Source organism: Ceratotherium simum, chromosome 26 (genome assembly GCF_057802395.1).
Source record: "Ceratotherium simum simum isolate JZ-2026a chromosome 26, ASM5780239v1, whole genome shotgun sequence".
In the NCBI taxonomy this organism is placed as follows: Eukaryota; Metazoa; Chordata; class Mammalia; order Perissodactyla; family Rhinocerotidae; genus Ceratotherium; species Ceratotherium simum.
Genome location: NC_141925.1, coordinates 18639925 through 18657363, shown reverse-complemented (window position 1 = coordinate 18657363; position 17439 = coordinate 18639925). Strand labels below are relative to the sequence as shown.

General features: G+C 45.4%; 1 protein-coding gene across 2 annotated transcripts in view; it reads left to right on the top strand.

Annotated features, from left to right (window-relative positions):
* Positions 1–16856, top strand: part of LOC106800136 (acyl-CoA synthetase medium chain family member 1) — a 42502-nt gene extending 25646 nt beyond the window's left edge. For both annotated transcript variants that reach the window (XM_087417106.1, XM_087417107.1), the window contains 6 exons: positions 1498–1578; positions 2089–2190; positions 12645–12772; positions 13834–13933; positions 14814–14933; positions 16679–16856. In XM_087417106.1, coding sequence (XP_087273232.1) covers positions 1498–1578; positions 2089–2190; positions 12645–12772; positions 13834–13933; positions 14814–14933; positions 16679–16765 — 618 coding nt within the window. In that variant the 3' untranslated portion in view covers positions 16766–16856. The remainder of the gene's footprint in view (positions 1–1497; positions 1579–2088; positions 2191–12644; positions 12773–13833; positions 13934–14813; positions 14934–16678) is intronic.
* The last annotated feature ends 583 nt before the right edge of the window (positions 16857–17439 follow it).

The window sequence follows — 17439 nt, the reverse complement described above, 5'->3', positions numbered from 1 at the left end:
AAAATTTTAAATAATGAGTGAATTGGTCTGCTTCCAGGCCTGAGAAATATTAAGACTTGGGCCTGTCCTTGCATGGCTCAGTTTATATTTGAACAAGGAGAATGGTGGGGTGAGAACTGCACTCACCCATGAACTACACGACACTCATGGCCCCAGTCCCTTTGCATTAACTATTTGCAACAACAGAATACTCCCTTACACCCGTGTGGTGCTTTATTTCTCCAAGCACTGTCACACCTACTCACTCATCTGTGCAACATTTTCCATGTGCCTGTAGTTGAGCAGCGACACAGCAGAGGGGCAAGAGCTTCCTCTCCCAGGAGCTCAGACCCCAGTTCAAGTCTCAGCCTTGCCAATTACAGGCTTCAAGACTTAGCATATCATTGAACCTTCCAGAGTCCCAGCCTCCCCATCTCCAAAATGGAAACCACAATGCCTGTCTTGCCGGGCTGTGATCAAGTCACTGAAAGGAAGTATATAAAGTGCTGGCCACTGTCCAACCCCTAGACGTGCTCACGTTGCAGCTACTGTTGTCTTTGCTGTTTGTAGGTAGGTGCTGTGCTAGATGCTGGGAGTGCAGAAATGGATGGGGCAATCTCTATTCTCAGAATGCTCGCTATCCTCTGAGGGAACAGACGAGCAAGAGTAGCTGTAATGCCCAGCTGGCTACAATAGATGTATGGCGGAAAATACTACAGAAGGAGAATCTCCCCCTGACTTTTCTGGGGCCTGAGTAATAGCTAGTAGTAGTCATTTATTGAGCTAACTTGGTGTGTGCCCAGCACTGTGTAAAGGGTTTCCTGTACACTCACAGGCACTCTGAGAGGTCAGTGTGATAATTACCCCCTTTGACAGAGGAGGAGATCCAGGGGGATTGATTGGCACACAGCTAGTGAGTGGTGGAGTCAAGATTCAAATGCTGATCTGACTGTAAAGCAGTTAGCTTTAGAAAGAATGATATTTTAGAGAACCATAAAGGAGGAATAAGGTTCATCAGGAGGATAAATGGGGGTGGGACAGTGGTGGCAGAGGGGACACCATGACCAATCTGAATAATCTCAACACAGCTCTGAGAAGTAATTAGGGCAAGATTGCTATTGCTGTTCAACAGCCCTGAGAAAATGTTTGTTAAGCGGACTCATGGCCTTCCCCTGGCGGACAGACACATGCCTGGCAAAAGGCAGACACTCCACACCCCACGTTACATGCCCACAGCCCCGGGCTCACCCCTTTGCTTCTCTCTCGGCCTCCCCCACTGGACCCTGCAGCCCCAGCAGCTGGCACAGGCCCAGCCCGTGACAGGCACAGTGAACGTCTGCTGAATAGAGTTGGGTCAGTGCCTTGAGCCAAGCATCCAGACCTTCTATCTTCCCCACAAGGGCTCTTTGTGCAACATCAAATGACATCCGTGAGCAGGGATGCCCTGTGTTATTCTTGGTACTTTGTGATCAGGCTGGACTCTTTGGTCAGCCCCAATTCTCTTTCTTTTGTGAACAGGGAATAACTTGTGGCAACCTCCGGGGAGTGACGATCAAGCCGGGTTCCATGGGGAAGGCCATCCCACCCTTCGACGTCCAGGTCTGATCCTAAAGGCAGTGGCAGGGAGCAGTTAGGGCTCAGCGTGGACCGTTGTGTGACACCAGCGGTGCCCACCAGTTGTCCTTCCTCCTCTCCTCCCGTTTTTCCTCCAGTTTCCTGTGGAGGTTTCATTTGAGAACTGCAGTATTCCAAGAATGGATGCAGTTCACCCTGACAGCTAGAGGCCCCCAGAGTGGATGGGAAAAGAGGCCCTGGAGGCAGCACTGGCAGCTCTCTCCAGCAGCTGGTGCTTTCAGTTTCTCCTGACCCACGTTTTCTAACCTGAAGGCACGTTTACGATGTCTATATATCCATGAAACAAATAGACCCGTGACTTGGGTTTCACCATCTGCTGATTTCAAAGACTTTTGACACTTTATTCTATTTTCTGACAGGGCTCCTCCCCCAGGTATCCCCGCTGGTGTCACATGAATACGCCAGCAGTGCTGGGGTGGGGCAGGAGTGTTGGGGGATCCCTGTAGCTCGGTATTCACAGGGCTTTTGCTCTAGATCATTGACGACAAGGGCAGTGTCCTACCGCCCAACACTGAAGGAAACATTGGCATCAGGATCAAGCCCACCAGGCCCATAGGCCTCTTCATGTACTACCAGGTAAGGGCACCCCGTCTGCCCTCAGCCAGGCCCCAAGAGTCCCTGCAGGGGGCTGTGGAGGTGATAAGGGAGTGGGCTCAACTCTGCACCCTGAGACTTCACGTCTCTTTATTCCCTCCAGCTCAATGAAAGCTATTCTAATTAGTCTCAAAGCTCATAGTGTGCTCCCACATTCCTTCCGGTCCTAACCCATCTGGCGCTTATGGGCTGACTGATGGGGTAGAAACCACCAGACTTGGGGTCTAGTGATCTCTTGTGGTTAAGAATGCAGGCTTTGATTGGGTTCAAATCCTATTATCCCACTTACCAACAGGGTGAGAACAAATCTGTTAATCTCACTGAGCCTCCAGGAGGCACCATTATCCCCACTTTATGGAGAAAGAAACTGCAGATTGGAAGCGGTGTCTTCCCCATGTCGATAAATGGCAGGTCTAAGATTCAAACCAATGAATAGGCGTTTTGGCCCCAAACTCTGAATGAGAAATCCAGAGATTATAGAAAACTGTGATAGGCTATAAGGTAACCTGCTGAAACTCTTAATCTGACAAACCCTAGCCCTCCCAGGTTAGTAGTGGCCAGTAAGAGGAAATTCTTAGCTCCTAAGATTGGCCATGGAAGGGTGGACAGACCCTGAAATTGATCTCAGCCTCCATCTCCTTTCTCCAAAGTCACAGCCACTGGAAGTCTCTTGGAGCCACTGTTGTCCTCACACAATGGCTTCCATGGGGCCTGTTGTGATACTATTGCTCAAAAGGAAACATGCGGAGAAAGGCCTTAGCCTTAATTCTCAGCAGCACAACTTTAAGTTTGGATAAAAGAGAAAATAAACACAGAGTTACACGTGTTTAGATCAGTGGTTCCCAACCATGCCTGCATGTTAGAATCATTTGAGAAGATTTTTAAAAAATATGTTAGTGCTTGGATCCAACCACAGAGATTCTAGTTAAATTGAACTGGGTGGTCCAGAGCAATGACATTTTTTTTTATTGGACATAACATTTTATTTTGCAAAGATATCCTCACATATGCCCACACCTATGTCTCCCATTTCACACGCTCTCATGTAAACAAGACGCTGTCACTCTTCTATTGAGATTTGTTTGCTTTTTTATTTCCTTTTCTTGCCTGCTTGCTCTGGCAAGGACTTCCAATACTATGTTAAATACGAGTGGTGAAAGTGGGCATCCTTGTCTGCTTCATGTTCTTAAAGGGATAGCTTTCAGTTTTTCACCATTGAGTATGATATTTGCTGTGGGTTTGTCATATATGGCCTTTATTGTGTCGAGGTACTTTCCTTCTATACCCATTTTATTCAGTTTTTATCATAAATGGGTGCTGTATCTTGTCAAAGGCTTTCTCTGCATCTATTGAGATGATCATGTGATTTTTATTCTTCATTTTATTAATGTGGTGTATCACATTGATTGATTTGTGGATGTTGAACCATCCCTGCATCCCTGGAATAAATCCCACTTAATCATGGTGTATGATCTTTTTAATGTATTGTTCTATGTGATTTGCTAGTATTTTGTTAAGGATTTTTGCATCTATGTTCATCAGTGATATTGGCCTGTAATTTTCTTTTTTTGTGTGTTGTTCTTGTCTGGTTTTGGTATCAGGATAATGTTGGCCTCATAGAATGAGTTAGAGAGCCTCCCCTCAGGGCTGGCCCAGTGGTGCAGCGGTTAAGTGCATGTGCTCCAGTTTGGCACCCCAGGGTTCGCAGGTTCAGATCCCGGGCTTGCACGAACACACTGTTTGTCAAGCCATGCTGTGGCGGCGTCTCATATAAAGTAGAGGAAGATGGGCACGGATGTTAGCCCAGGGCCAATCTTCCTCAGCAAAAAAGAGGAGGATAGGCATTGGATATTAGGTCAGGGCTGACCTTCCTCACCAAAAAAAAAAAAAAAAAGCCTCCCCTCTTCTTCAGTTTTTTGGAAGAGTTTGAGAAGGATACGTATTAGGTCTTCTTTGAATATTTGGTAGAATTCACCAGGGAAGCCATCTGGTCCTGGACTTTTGTTTTTTGGGAGGTTTTTGTTTATTGTTTTGATCTCCTTACTGGTGATTGCTCTATTCAAATTCTCTATTTCTTCTTGATTCAGTTTTGGAAGGTTGTATGATTCCGAGAATTTATCCATTTCTTCCAGATTATCCAATTTGTTGGTGTATAGCTTTTTGTAGTATTCTCTTATAATCCTTTTTTTTCTAGAGGTGTGTGTTATAATTTTCCTCTTTCATTTCTGATTTTACTTATTTCAGCCTTCTCTCTTTTTTTCTTGGTGAGTCTAGCTAAAAGTTTATCAATTTTGTTTATCTTTTCAAAGAACCAGCTCTTAGTTTCATTGATTTTTTCTTTTTTTTTTTTTTGTCTCTATTTCATTTATTTCCACTCTGATTTTTGTTTCCTTCCTTCTACTGTTCGTGGGCTTTGTTTGTTCTTCTTTTTCTACTTCCTTTAGGTGCACTGTTAGATTGTTTACTTGAGATTTTGCTTGTTTTTTGAGAGAGGCCTATATTGCTATAAACTTCCCTCTTAGTACCACTTTTGCTGTATCCCATAAATTTTGATATGTCGTATTTTAATTTTCATTTGTCTCCATGTATTTTTTGAATTTTCCTTTGATTTCTTCATTGATCCAATAGTTGTTCAGGAGCATTTTGTTTAATCTCCACGTACTTGTGACATTTCCAGTTTTCTTCTTGTAGTTGATTTCTAGTTTCACACCATTGTGGTCAGAAAAGATGCTTGGTATTATTTCAGTCTTGTTAAATTTATTGAGACTGGTTTTGTGGCCTAATATGTGATCTATCCTGGAGAATGTTCCATGTGCACTTGAAAAGAATGTGTATTCTTCAGCTTTTGGATGGAACGTTCTGTACATATCTACTAAGTCCATCTGGTCTAATGTGTCATTTAAGGCCACTGTTTCCTTATTGATCTTCTATTTGAATGATATTGATATAAGTGGAGTGTTAAAATCCCCTACTATTATTGTGTTACTATTTCTCCTTTTATGTCTGTTAATAATTACTTTATATATTTAGGTGCTCCTATATTGGGTGCATGGGTATTTACAGGTGTTATATCCTCTTATTGGATCATTCTCTTTATTATTGTGTATTGCCCTTCTTTGTCTCTTGTTACAGTTTTTATTTTAAAGTCTATTTTGTCTGATATAAGTATGCTACCCCAGCTTCTCTTCATTGCCATTTGCATGGAGTATCTCTTTCTATCCCTTCATTTTCAATTTGTGAATTTCTTTAGGTCTGAAGTGTGTCTCTTGTATGCAGCATATATATGGGTCTTGTTTTTTTATCCATTCAACCACCCTATGTCTTTTGTGTGTGTGTGTGAGGAAGATCAGCCCTGAGCTAACATCTGCCAATCCTCCTCTTTTTTTTGCTGAGGAAGACTGGCCCTGGGATAACATCCATGCCCATCTTCCTCCACTTTATATGGGACGCCTACCACAGCATGGCCTGAGAAGCAGTGCATTGGTACGCACCCGGGATCTGAACCAGCGAACCCCGGACCCCCACAGTGGAGCGCGCACACTTAACCACTTGCACCACCGGGCTGGACCCACCCTATGTCTTTGGTTGGAGTATTTAGTCCATTGATTATTTTGTGTGTGTGAGTGTGTGTGTTAGGGAGATCAGGCCTGAGCTAACATCCACACCAGTCCTCCTCTTTTTGCTGAAGAAGACTGGCCCTGGGCTAACATCCATGCCCATCTTCCTCCACTTTATATGGGATGTTGCCACAGCATGGCCTGACAAGCAGTGCATCAGTGCATGCCTGGGATCCGAATCTGGGCCACCAGCAGCAGACTGTGCACACTTAATTGCTATGCCATAGGGCTGGCCCCCTCCATTGATATTTAAAGTAGTTGTTGATAAGTATATACTTATTGCCATTTTGTTACTTTTTTTCTGGGTCTTTTAGTAGGTCTTCTCTGTTCCTTTCTTCTTCTCTTGCTCTCTTCCCTTGTGATTTGATGGCTTTCTTTAGTATTATGTTTGGGTTTCATTCTCTTAATTTTTTGTGTATTTATTATAGGTTTCTGTTTTGTGATTACTGTGAGGTTCATGTATAATAACCTATATAAACAGCAATCTATATTAAGTACATGGTCTCTTAAGTTTGACCTCTTACTAAAAGCCCTACACTTTTACTCCCTCTCTGCATATTTTATGTTTTTGATATCATATTTAACCTCTTTTGTGTGTGTATCCCTTAACATCTTATCATGGAAATAGATAATTTTAGTACTTTTATCTTTTGACCTTCCTATTAGCTTTATGTGATCTGCTACACTTACTGTATATTTGCCTTTACTAGTGATTGTTTTTCTTTGATAATTTTCTTATTCCTATTTGTGGTCTTTTCTTTTCCACTTAAATAAGTCCCTTTAACATTTCTTATAAGGCCAGTTTATTGGTGATAACCTCCTTTAGTTTTTGCTTGAAAACTCTTTATCTCTCCTTCCATTCTGAATGATAACCTTGCTGGGTAGAGTATTCTTGGCTTTTTTTTTTTACTTTCAGCACTTTGAATATATTGTTCCACTCCCTCTAGCCTGTAAGACTTCTGCTGAGACGTCAGCTGATAGCCTTATGGGGTTTCCTTTGTATGTAACTTGTTGCCTTTCTCTTGCAGCTTTTAGGATTCTCTCTTTATTTTTAATTCTTGATGTTTTAGTTAAAATGTGTCTCGATGTGGGCCTCTTTGGGTTCATCTAATGTGGTGGCCTCTGTGCTTCCTGTACCTGGATGTCTATTTCTTTCCTTAGGTTAGGGAAGTTTTCAGCTAGTATTTCTTCAAATGAGTTCTCTGCCCCTTTGTCTCTCTCTTTTCCTTCTGGGACACATATAATATGGATGTGAGTGCATTTGATGTTGTCCCAGAGATCCCTTAGACTGTCCTCATTCTTTTTAATTGTTTTTTTTTTTTTCTGTTCAGCTTGGGTGATTTCCTCTACTCTTTCCTCTAGCTCAGTGATCCATTCTTCTGTGTCATCTACTCCACTGTTGATTCCCTCTAGTGAATTTTTCATTTCTATTATTGTATTCTTCAGTTCTGATTGGTTCTTTTTTATATTTTCCAATTCTCTACTGAAGTTCTCACCATGTTCATCTATTCTTCTTCCAAGATCAGTGAGCATCTTTATGACTATTAGTTTGTCCTCTTTACCAGGTAGACTGTTTATCTTTTTTTTGTTTAGTTCTTTTTCTGAGGATTTGTCCTGTTTCCTTATTCAGAACATATTCGTTTGTCTCCTCATTTTGCTTACTTCTCTGTGCCTATTTCTATGTATTAGGTAGATCAGCTATGTCTCCCAACCTTGGAGATGTGGCCTTGTGTAACAAGTGGCTTATGGAGCCCAGCAATGTGCTTCCCTCTCCTCACCAGTTCCAAATGTTCCAGGAGTGTCACCTGTGTGGGCTATGTGTGCCCTTCTGTTGTGGCAGGGTTGCTCTTGCTGCAGGTGCATGGGAAGGCTAGGCTGGCCCCTGGGTCAGCTAGTTGTAAGGCTCAGCTGTGTGCAGCTATCATAGTCACATTAGTCACTGTATTGTGCAGGGGGAACCCCAGCACAGCTGGTTGCAAGGTCTAATAGCACACACCTGCTGCTGATTTGCTGTTAAGTGAGCCAGGCCCCCATTGGGGCTTGTTACTAGGCTCTGGGGCTCACAATTGCTCTAGGCCTCCAGCATGCGAGGCTGTTGTCAGCTCTCTCAGGAGTGCAGCTGGGTGGGGCCGGCCCCAGGCATGGCAGCATGCAATCATTTCAGGCATTGGAAGGTGGGACAGATTTCCTGTGTGGCTGTGTAAGGAGGCCAGTGGCACAAGTCTGCCGCAGCTGACATGCCCCACCACCCGCAGGCCCACACACCTGGCCAATGCAGTCTTGCTCCATGCGCACATCCCACCCTGCTGAAGCAGACCCACTTGCTCCACTGCAGAGGTCCCACACACCCCACCTATGCAGGCCCACAAGTTCTCTGGGCTTGCTGGTGTGTGGGGCCAGTCCCTAGGGCAGACTGCCTGCCCTGGCTGAGCTGGATTAAATCAGTGCTCTAGTGGATGGGGCAAACCCTTGGGCTAACAGGCCGGGGGAAGAACTCCAATGGCATCTGCCAGCATCTGTGTCAGCATGCCTGTACTAGGTCACAACAATGGCTGCCCTCAGTGACTCAGTCCCTGGGGAGGTGGGCCCAGCTGCCTTCTGCCCCTCTGAGACAGCTTTCAAGTGAGTCTCTGTTACCAAAGGGCTATGCACCTTTCTTTCTGGTGATCTTTTGTTGGTTTCTGGAATAGTGAATTTGTAGGTGGGCCCTTTAAGAGAAACCTTTCTTTCTCTTATGCTTGATAGCTTTTCTAGGGGGTATTCCCCATTGGTTTTAATAGCCAGCAAAGCCAGGTATTATGACAGACATCTCTGTTGTGCTGAATTCAAAGGCTTCTTATTGTGGCGTAGCTCTCCTGCTCAGACCCCTGTTCCTCCAGGAAAAGCTTCGTATCTTAAGGTTGCTCCCAGCCGTGAAGTGCTGCAGCTAGAATAGGGTTTTTTCCTCAGCAGAAAGGTATTTCTGCCTCTTCCACCTCTGTCAGTATTGTCCCTTGTTGTGGGGGTTCTTTTTATCCAGTTTCCAGATCTCTCTCAGAGGTGATTGTTCCACAGGTAGTTGTAAATTTGTTGTGTCTGTGGGAGGAGGTGAGTTCAGAGTCCTCCTACGCTGCCATCTTCCTGGCAATCCCCTCAGCTAATGTTTTGACAGAGATTTCCTTGAGTGCCAGGAGCTCAAACAAACAAACACAAACATCAACAACAACAGCAACAACAGAGAACGACCCCTGTGCAGACCGGCTCTGTGTGAGGAACTCCCCACAACTTGGCCAGCCTTGCTCTGAGCCTAGGGATCAGCCTGAGGTGGAAGCTTCAGGTCTTCTCAGGAAGTTCTGAGCATGCGTCTTGCCTGGGCGTGTGATGGCTTTCTAAATCCCGCATGTTCACAGCTGTCTTGTATATCTCAATTTCCTGGAAAATCTACCCTAGCTCCTCCCCCAGACCTTGATGGTCTACTGTATATCTCCCCCACAGTCTCTCATCTCAGGCGTCTTTAGTTGTAGTCCACCGTGTAGCTTTTATGAGCAGTGCCTGCTGCTCTTCCCGTCTGCATTCTGAGTCGTGTGAAATGAGGGCCTTGCATCAGCCCTTCAGGTGTCCCCAGACAGGTTAGAACAGATTACACAATAATTTGCAAATAAGATCTGCTCTGCTCCCTCTGGTGGGAGCAGGGGGACTGGGAACCGGGCTGCTGTCTACTCAAGACCAAATCTGCCATGCTGGAGAAAGGTGGGACAAGGGTGAGTGAAAATGGCATGAAACTTCCCTACCATTTTGAAGGTGGCTTTTCTTGATTGGGTATTTGCACGGTTGTTGTAAACCTTTGACTCTTCCAGAGCTCCTACAAAGTCAGCTCAGACAGCTCCTGGTAGTTTGTTTGTTTGTTTGCTTGTTTGTTTTTGATGTTTTGTAGGGGAGCAAGAGCTCACAGCTTTCTAGTAGGCCATTTTCTTTACATCACTCCCTAGTAGCACTTTTGAAAAGCAGCTAAGGTTGAGAACCCACTTGGGTGTCTTTGTGGACTCTGCCCACGTCTGTGTGGTAGATGGGATACTGTGCCCCTACCATTCAGGAGCTTTTCTTTGGCCCTGGGAGCATGATTCCTTCCCTGGATGTGTGAGTCCCATCGTCCAGGTTCCAGTCTCTGGTGACTGATATCAAGAAAGTTCATTTCCTCCTGGAAGGTGTGTCCACAGGGGTGTGTCAGGCCAACTGTACCAACACACAGCACACTGAGCTGGACAGCAGTTCAAGTGGTACGTGAATAGGGGTGGGACTTTGCTGTACCCCTTGCACAGTGTTTCCTAAATTTCAGTCATCCGTGTCCACATCCACTATTTTCTACCTTATCTGTGCACCATCTATATTATCACTCACTTAATTTTTCTCTCTAAATGTACGTATTATTTTACTTTAAAACATTTGTTTAAAAAAAAGGTTGATGTAGTATCACAAGTGGAAAACAGTATCACTTGCAAAAAGCAAAAGGCAATTGTAACCATAACTATAATACAAACAAAACAACTTTCTTAAATTTTAGCTTCATGCTGTTTCTGCTAAAAACTCTGATCTTTAAACTTACCTTCCTCTTGGTAGTTCCAGAGCTTTTAAAAATGTGTTGGAGCCAAATAAGTAGAATTGGAAGGGACTCTAAAAAGGGTTGTGATCCAACGTTTTTAAAATGTTTTTTTCTGGAACCTCTTAAAATCATGTCATGTCCCACAACAGGTAAGATCCTAACACATTGCTTAGCGATCAAGTGCATAGGCTGTAGAGCAAGAATTAAATTCAAATACCAACCCTTCCACCGACCAGCTGAGTGGCTTTGAGCAAGTGATTGTGCCTCGCTGAGCATCAATTTCCTCTTCTGTAACATGGGCTATAAAAAATGCCAGCCTCACACAAAACCTGTACACAAATGTTCATAGTGGCTTTATTCACTATAGCTAAAAACTGGATGGGGCCTGCCTCGTGGCATAGTGGTTAAGTTTGTTGTGCTCCGCTTTGGTGGCCCAGGCTCACGGGTTCAGATCCCAGGCGCAGACCTACGCCACTTGTCAGCCATGCTGTGGCAGTGACCCACATACAAAATAGAGGAAGATCGGCACAGATGTTAGCTCAGGGCTAATCTTCCTCAAGGAAAAAAAGAAGAAGATTGGCGACAGATGTGAATCTTCCTCAGCAAAAAAAACAAAATAACACAAAACAAAAGTAGAAGCAACCCAGATGCCCTTCAATGGGTGAATGGTTAAACAAACTGTGGTTCATTCATAACATGAAATACTGTTCAGCAATAACAGGACTGAACTACTGATGAACACACCAACCTGGATGAATCTCCAGAGAATTACACTGAATGAGAAAACAAAAAATAGCTATTCCCAAAGGTTACATACTATATGATTCCACTTATGTAACATTCTTAAAATGGCAAAATTATAAAAATGGAGAGGCCGGCCTGGTGGCGCAGTCGTTAAGTGCATGCACTCCGCTGTGTCTGCCCGGGGTCTGTAGGTTCAGATCCCAGGCACACACCGACGCACCACTTGTCAAGCCATGCTATGGCGGTGTCCCATGTAAAGTAGAGGAAGATGGGCATAGATGTTAGCCCAGGGCCAGTCTTCCTTGGCAAAAAAAAGAGGAAGATTGGCATTGAATGTTAGCTTAGGGCTGATCTTCCTCACGAAAGAAGGAAGGAAGGACGGAAGGAAGGACGGAAGGAAGGAAGGAAGGAAGGAAGGAAGGAAGGAAAGGAAGGAAGGAAGGAAGGAAGGAAGGAAGGAAGGAAGGAAGGAAGGAAGGAAGGAAGGAAGGAAGGAAGGAAGGAAGGAAGAAAGAAAGAAAGAAAGAAAGAAAGAAAGAAAGAAAGAAAGAAAGAAAGAAAGAAAGAAAGAAAGAAAGAAAGAAAGAAAGAAAGAAAGAAAGAAAGAAAGAAAGAAAAGAAAAGAAAGAAAAAAAAAGGAGACTAGCTTAGGCATTGCCAAGGGGTTAGAGATGGAGAGGGAGGGGGAGAAGGAGGAGGAGGGAGGTGGACGTGGGTATAAAAGCAACATGAGAGCTCCTGGTGATGATGGGACTGTTCTGTCTCTTGACTGTGGCGGTGGATACACAAATCTACACATGTGATAAAATTGCATTGTACTAAATGCACTCACACACACACACACATACACACAAATGAGTACAAGTGAAAAACTGGGGAAATCTGAGTAAGATCGGTGGATTGCATCAATGTCAGTATCCTGGTTGTGATGTTGAACTACATAGTGTTGGAAGATGTTACCATCGGGAGAAACTGGGTAAAGGGTACACGGGATCTCTCTGTATTATTTCTTACAACTTGCATGCAAATCTACTATTATCTTAAAATTAAAAGTTTAATTAAAGCAATACCAGCCTCATAGGCTTTCTGTGAGGATCAAATGAGGTAGTGTTTTGGGAAGAAAATTCATTCAGCAAATGTTTATTGACACCTCCCATCTGTCCAGGCACTGTGTGAACGCTGAGCTTCTCACAGTGAATCAAATACACAGAGTTCATGATCTAGTGGAAATCATATTCTACTGGAGAGCCACACAAAAGCGAGGTGTTATTTTTAAAAATTATCCTTAAAATTAGCGTAATATTGCTGACTAAATCAGCAGTAGAATGCGTTGAGTGTTTGCGTGTAAAGAAAATAGACTCTGAGAGATGACAAAACTTGCCAGGTGCCAGGTGGAGTGACAAGGAGGATTCGGGCCCAGATCTGAGCCCCAGGTTGTGGCTCTTCGTCTCTAGACTCGCTGCCTTCTCCACAGAAGGGTGCTGTTCTCTTTACAGAATGACCCGGTGAGGACAGCCGAAGCCGAGTGTGGGGACTTTTACAGCACTGGGGACAGAGCAATCATGGATGCAGAGGGCCACATCTGGTACCTGGGGAGGGGCGATGATGTCATCAATGCCTCTGGGTAGGTGTGGCTGACCCTGAGCCAGGAGGTGTCACCCTCACACACCTGGTGGGATCTACCTGGCCCAGACGTTACTCCATGCATTGGTGATGGGACCCTCAGCCTAATTCTGAACAGAGCCATGTCTACGGGGCCCTGGCCCGGGGGTGTCTGTGCACCTCCCCCAACCCCTGCATCCGGAAGAAATAGTCAAAATGAAGTTCAGGAAGGTCTGGAAGAACAACCATAATAAGACACCATGCAATTTAAAGAGGAAGGGAGACCTTGCTTTGACCCCTATTGGTGGGAGGAAATTATTCTCTGTGCTCCTCTGATGGGGCACAACATGTCACAGAACATAATGATGATGATGATGATAGCTAACATTTATGGAGTGCTTACTAGGTGAAAGCACTCTCCTCAGTGTTTTGTATAACCCAGTAGATGTGATTATCATGCCCATTTTACACAGGAGAAAACTGAGTCACTGACATGCGAAGTAAGTTGCGTAAAGTTTCAAAGACAGTACGGGATGCAGCCCAGCGTTGAACCAAGGTGGTCTGGCTCCCAGCCTGTTGTCCCTAACCCTTACATGATTGAGGGGAAAAAAATGACACAAGTAACAAGTTCTCTTGGTTATTTCAGGGAAATCAAGTTTGTTTTTTTATTTATTTTTAATTTTTTAATTTCTAAAACAAATGCTGACATAGTGGGGAATAGGGTGGAGAATTTTCATGAATGTTTAAGATCAAGTTTGGGGCTTCCAAGAGGTTCCATGCTGGAGGACGCTCCTGAAGCCAGGCGCCAGAGCTCTGGGAGGACAGAGCTCTCTCTCTCCTCCTACCAGAGGCAGTGAGTGAGAAGAGAGCACCTGTGCCTTGTATTTCTTAGCATGGAGCGTCCAGGTCTTCCTGCAGTGGTCCCACTACACAGCCTGTCAGAGGCCTCTGACCCCCTGTGACAGTTTCCCTCTGTCAAGTGCCAAGGGAAGATACGATCCTCCAGAACATGAAATTTGAGGGCCTGGTCACCCCAGCCCTGGCATCTGCTCAGAACCAGAGAAGGAAACTTTGATCCTGCAGGTATCGCATCGGGCCGACAGAGGTGGAGAATGCCCTGGCCGAGCATCCAGCAGTGGCTGAGTCAGCTGTGGTGAGCAGCCCGGACCCGATTCGAGGGGAGGTGAGGAAGAGGACACAGGGGTCATCGTGTCTGTGTGTGGGCACTGGGGAGGCAGGTGCAGGGGAAACTTCGAGGCCATGTCTACCCAGGACCTAGGGTGGAGAGAGGGCACAGTTAGTGTGTGTGTACACTTACACGATGTGGTCACCAGGGGGCACTGTGGCCTCATCTGTTACTGAAAATGCTGCTGCTGACATCTAACATTTAATGAGCTCCTATTATGTGCCCTCTCATTTTTCCCCCCAGTAACCTAAAGAGTTCAGGACTCTCATTATACTCTTTTATAGATAAGGAAACAGGGGCCTAAAGAAGTTAAATAAGTTGCCCAGATGGCACAGTGGTGGACCCAGAACGGGAATCAAAGCAATCTGGCTCCAGAGCGTGCATTCATTGATTCAGTAGGTGTTTACTGAGCACCTACTATGTGCAAGGCCCTGTGCAATTAAGTGGGGACATAAATAATAACCTAAGAATAATAAATTACCAACAATTATTAAATACCCACAAGGTTCCAGGCACAAAGTATACATACAACAATAGTAAAAATGATGAAGATAATGATGATGATAGGAATAATAATAAAGTTAAACTAGCTTCATGTTTTACATGTTTCATCTCGTGAAATCTTTACATATACCCAGTGAGGAATGAACCTGTACTGTCCCTGTTTCACAGGGAAGGAGATTGAGGGTGAGAGAGGTTGAGTAACTTTCCAATCATAGAGTGGAGACCGGAGTATTGGGACTAGAACCTGGTCTGTCCTTTTCCAAAGGCTCAAGTGTCAGCTTGGTGTTTTCGCTCATTAAATAAATATTCACTTTGTAAACTAGACAATTCACTGGCGCTCACCCTGAGCCTCCGCTCTGGTTCTGCACGGCAGGTGGTGAAGGCCTTTATTGTCCTGGCCCCACAGTTCCTGTCCCGGGACAGGGACCAGCTCACCAAGGAGCTGCAGCAGCACGTGAAGTCAGTGACGGCCCCGTACAAGTACCCGAGGAAGGTGAGTGAGGCGGGTGGACGGGGCTGGTCCCCCTGAGCCATCCTGGCGCTCCGCGGCCCCGAGTCTCGTCGGGTGGCTGGGCTGAAGCTTAAACAGCCAGTAGAACTAGCACTTTTCTCTTCAGAAGAAACGATTGGCATAGGGGTGGGGTGGAGCCAACTTACTCAGATGGAACCTGTGGCAGAAACCCAAAAGGAATCCATTGCTGGCACGTTAACCTAAAACAAAAAAATCAGACACCTGCCCAAAGATATCCAAGAAGGGTATTTAAAATTTCAAAATTTGAGAAAGAAATCCAAATCAGCAGCTTCTAAACTGTTTTTAAAAATAATTCATGCTGGGAAATACCTTCTATATTGCAAGTCAATACATATATACATATGTAACACACAAAAATTAAGAAAATGATATTTATCCTTACAACATGCCATACATTCTGATATTCTTTACTTCATTTGTTTTTTTTTGTTCTTTTTTCTGAGGAAGATTAGCCCTGAGCTAACATCTGTGCCAATCTTCCTCTATTGTGTATATGGGATGCCACCACAGCACGGCTTGGTGAGTGGTGTATAGGTCCGCACCCAGGATCTGAACCTGCAAACCCCAGGCAGCTGAAGCGGAGCAGGCAAACTTAACCACTATGCCACCGGGCTGGCTCCCTACTTCATTTGTTTTAACTGCTGTGTGCAAACTACAAAAATGTCCAACAATAGAGAAATGATTGTTATTCATGAAATTTAATATTATCCTATAATTTAAAATGATATTGCAGATCTTTTATTTTTAACACTAAAATATTGTAATAATGTGTTATTAAGAGAAAAAAAGCAGGCAATGAAAGAATGTACATGATATTATCCTATCAGTTTAAAAGCAGAGTTTGAAAGGGCACATACACCGAAAGTCCGCATTCCCTTCTTTTGTGATAGTGCTTTGCTCCGTCGTCTGAGCGCTGACAATCCATCCAGATAGAAAGCTGCAGAGCTCACGTCTAGTGAACATGCACCATGTGGGCCGGGCCCTGGACTCAGTGCTGCACACGCGTGACTATTTCATTTCATCGTCCCCACAGCCTGAGATGGTCTCACCACTCTGCTTCCCAGAGAGGAGCTGAGGCTCAGAGACTCCCAGTAAATTGCCTGAGATTAGAGTTAATAAAAAGCAGAGCAGGAACCCAAACCCCTGTGTATCTGACAATGGAGTCCCTGCTTCTAACATCAGGCTCTGCGGCCTCACAGAGAGGAGAACAGAGGGCACGCAGCAGGCAGCATGGGCTAGATGTTACTGTGGGTGACAAAGAGCCCCCAAAGTCTTAGCGGCTTATAACGAGGAAGGTGTCTTCCTTGCTCATGTCATGTGTCCACCATGTCCAGGCCCTCCTGGGGCCTCTGCTCCACACCCCTCATCTCGGGACCAGGATAACGGAGCAGCCACCATACAAGTATCTGCCAGGTGCCGTAAGAGATGGACAGAGCTGGCGGCCAGGCTCACTGGTTCCCAGCTCTTCTGTTAGAGGTGGCACGCTTCACTCCCACTCACATTTCACTGGTCAAAGCCTGTCCCAGGGCTGCATCCAACTTCAGGGGGTCAGGAGGAGAACCTGGCATCCTTGGTGGGCCCCCTTAAGGCCACCACATGGTGCCAGCCTGTCTGGGGGACTGTGCAGGGGCAAAGGAGGGGAGGGGGGACTGGTAGAAAGTGACAACGGGACTAAGTCAGGATGGATTTGCTTTCTGCTCAACCAGGTGGAGTTTGTCCCAGAGCTGCCCAAAACCGTCACTGGCAAGATTAAAAGGATTGAACTTCGGAAAAAGGAGTTTGGTCAGCTGTGATCGTCAATAAAATCAGAAACCACTGTGTGACTTTGGGCTAATCCCTGGCCACCACAGTTTCCCCATATGGCGAGGGTGAGGATGGGGGTGTTGAGAGAGTTGATTTGGAAGAGTATCAGGAGTGCCCATATTTCAGCATTTTTGTTTCTTTCAGATTAATATCAGTCACTCTTCTTCCTCCGAGTCTCCTGTTCCTTCTGGATTGCCCAGATGAGCACACAGATTGGGGCTGGAGGTAATAAAATACGAATATGAACATCAATGGTGTGCCTGTGTTGTGCATTAATTCTGTGGATGAACCTGTGCTAAGTGCAGTCCCTCTGTAATTCTCCCCAGTCCCCATCAGAGAGAGCCCAGGGCCTGATTCTCCCTGCTGGCCCCAGCTTCCTGGGTGGCCCTGTGCACCCAGTAGATGGCCAGGACACAGAGGTCCAGAGAGATGCTCTGAGCAGCCCCAGGCACCAGCCTCTCCTAGGTCCCAGCCTAGGTCCCGCATGGGTGAGTGAGGGACCTGCTCTCTGGGAACCCAGGAGTCCCGTAGGACTCTTCCAGACCTCTCCAGAGGTACCCGGTCCCTCATTCATACCCAGAGGCTTTCACTCCTCAGCTTTCCCCCATCTGCGCCCACCCGCTCTTCTCTCCCCAGGGCCCAGGACTCCCCCAGCCCTTTCCCA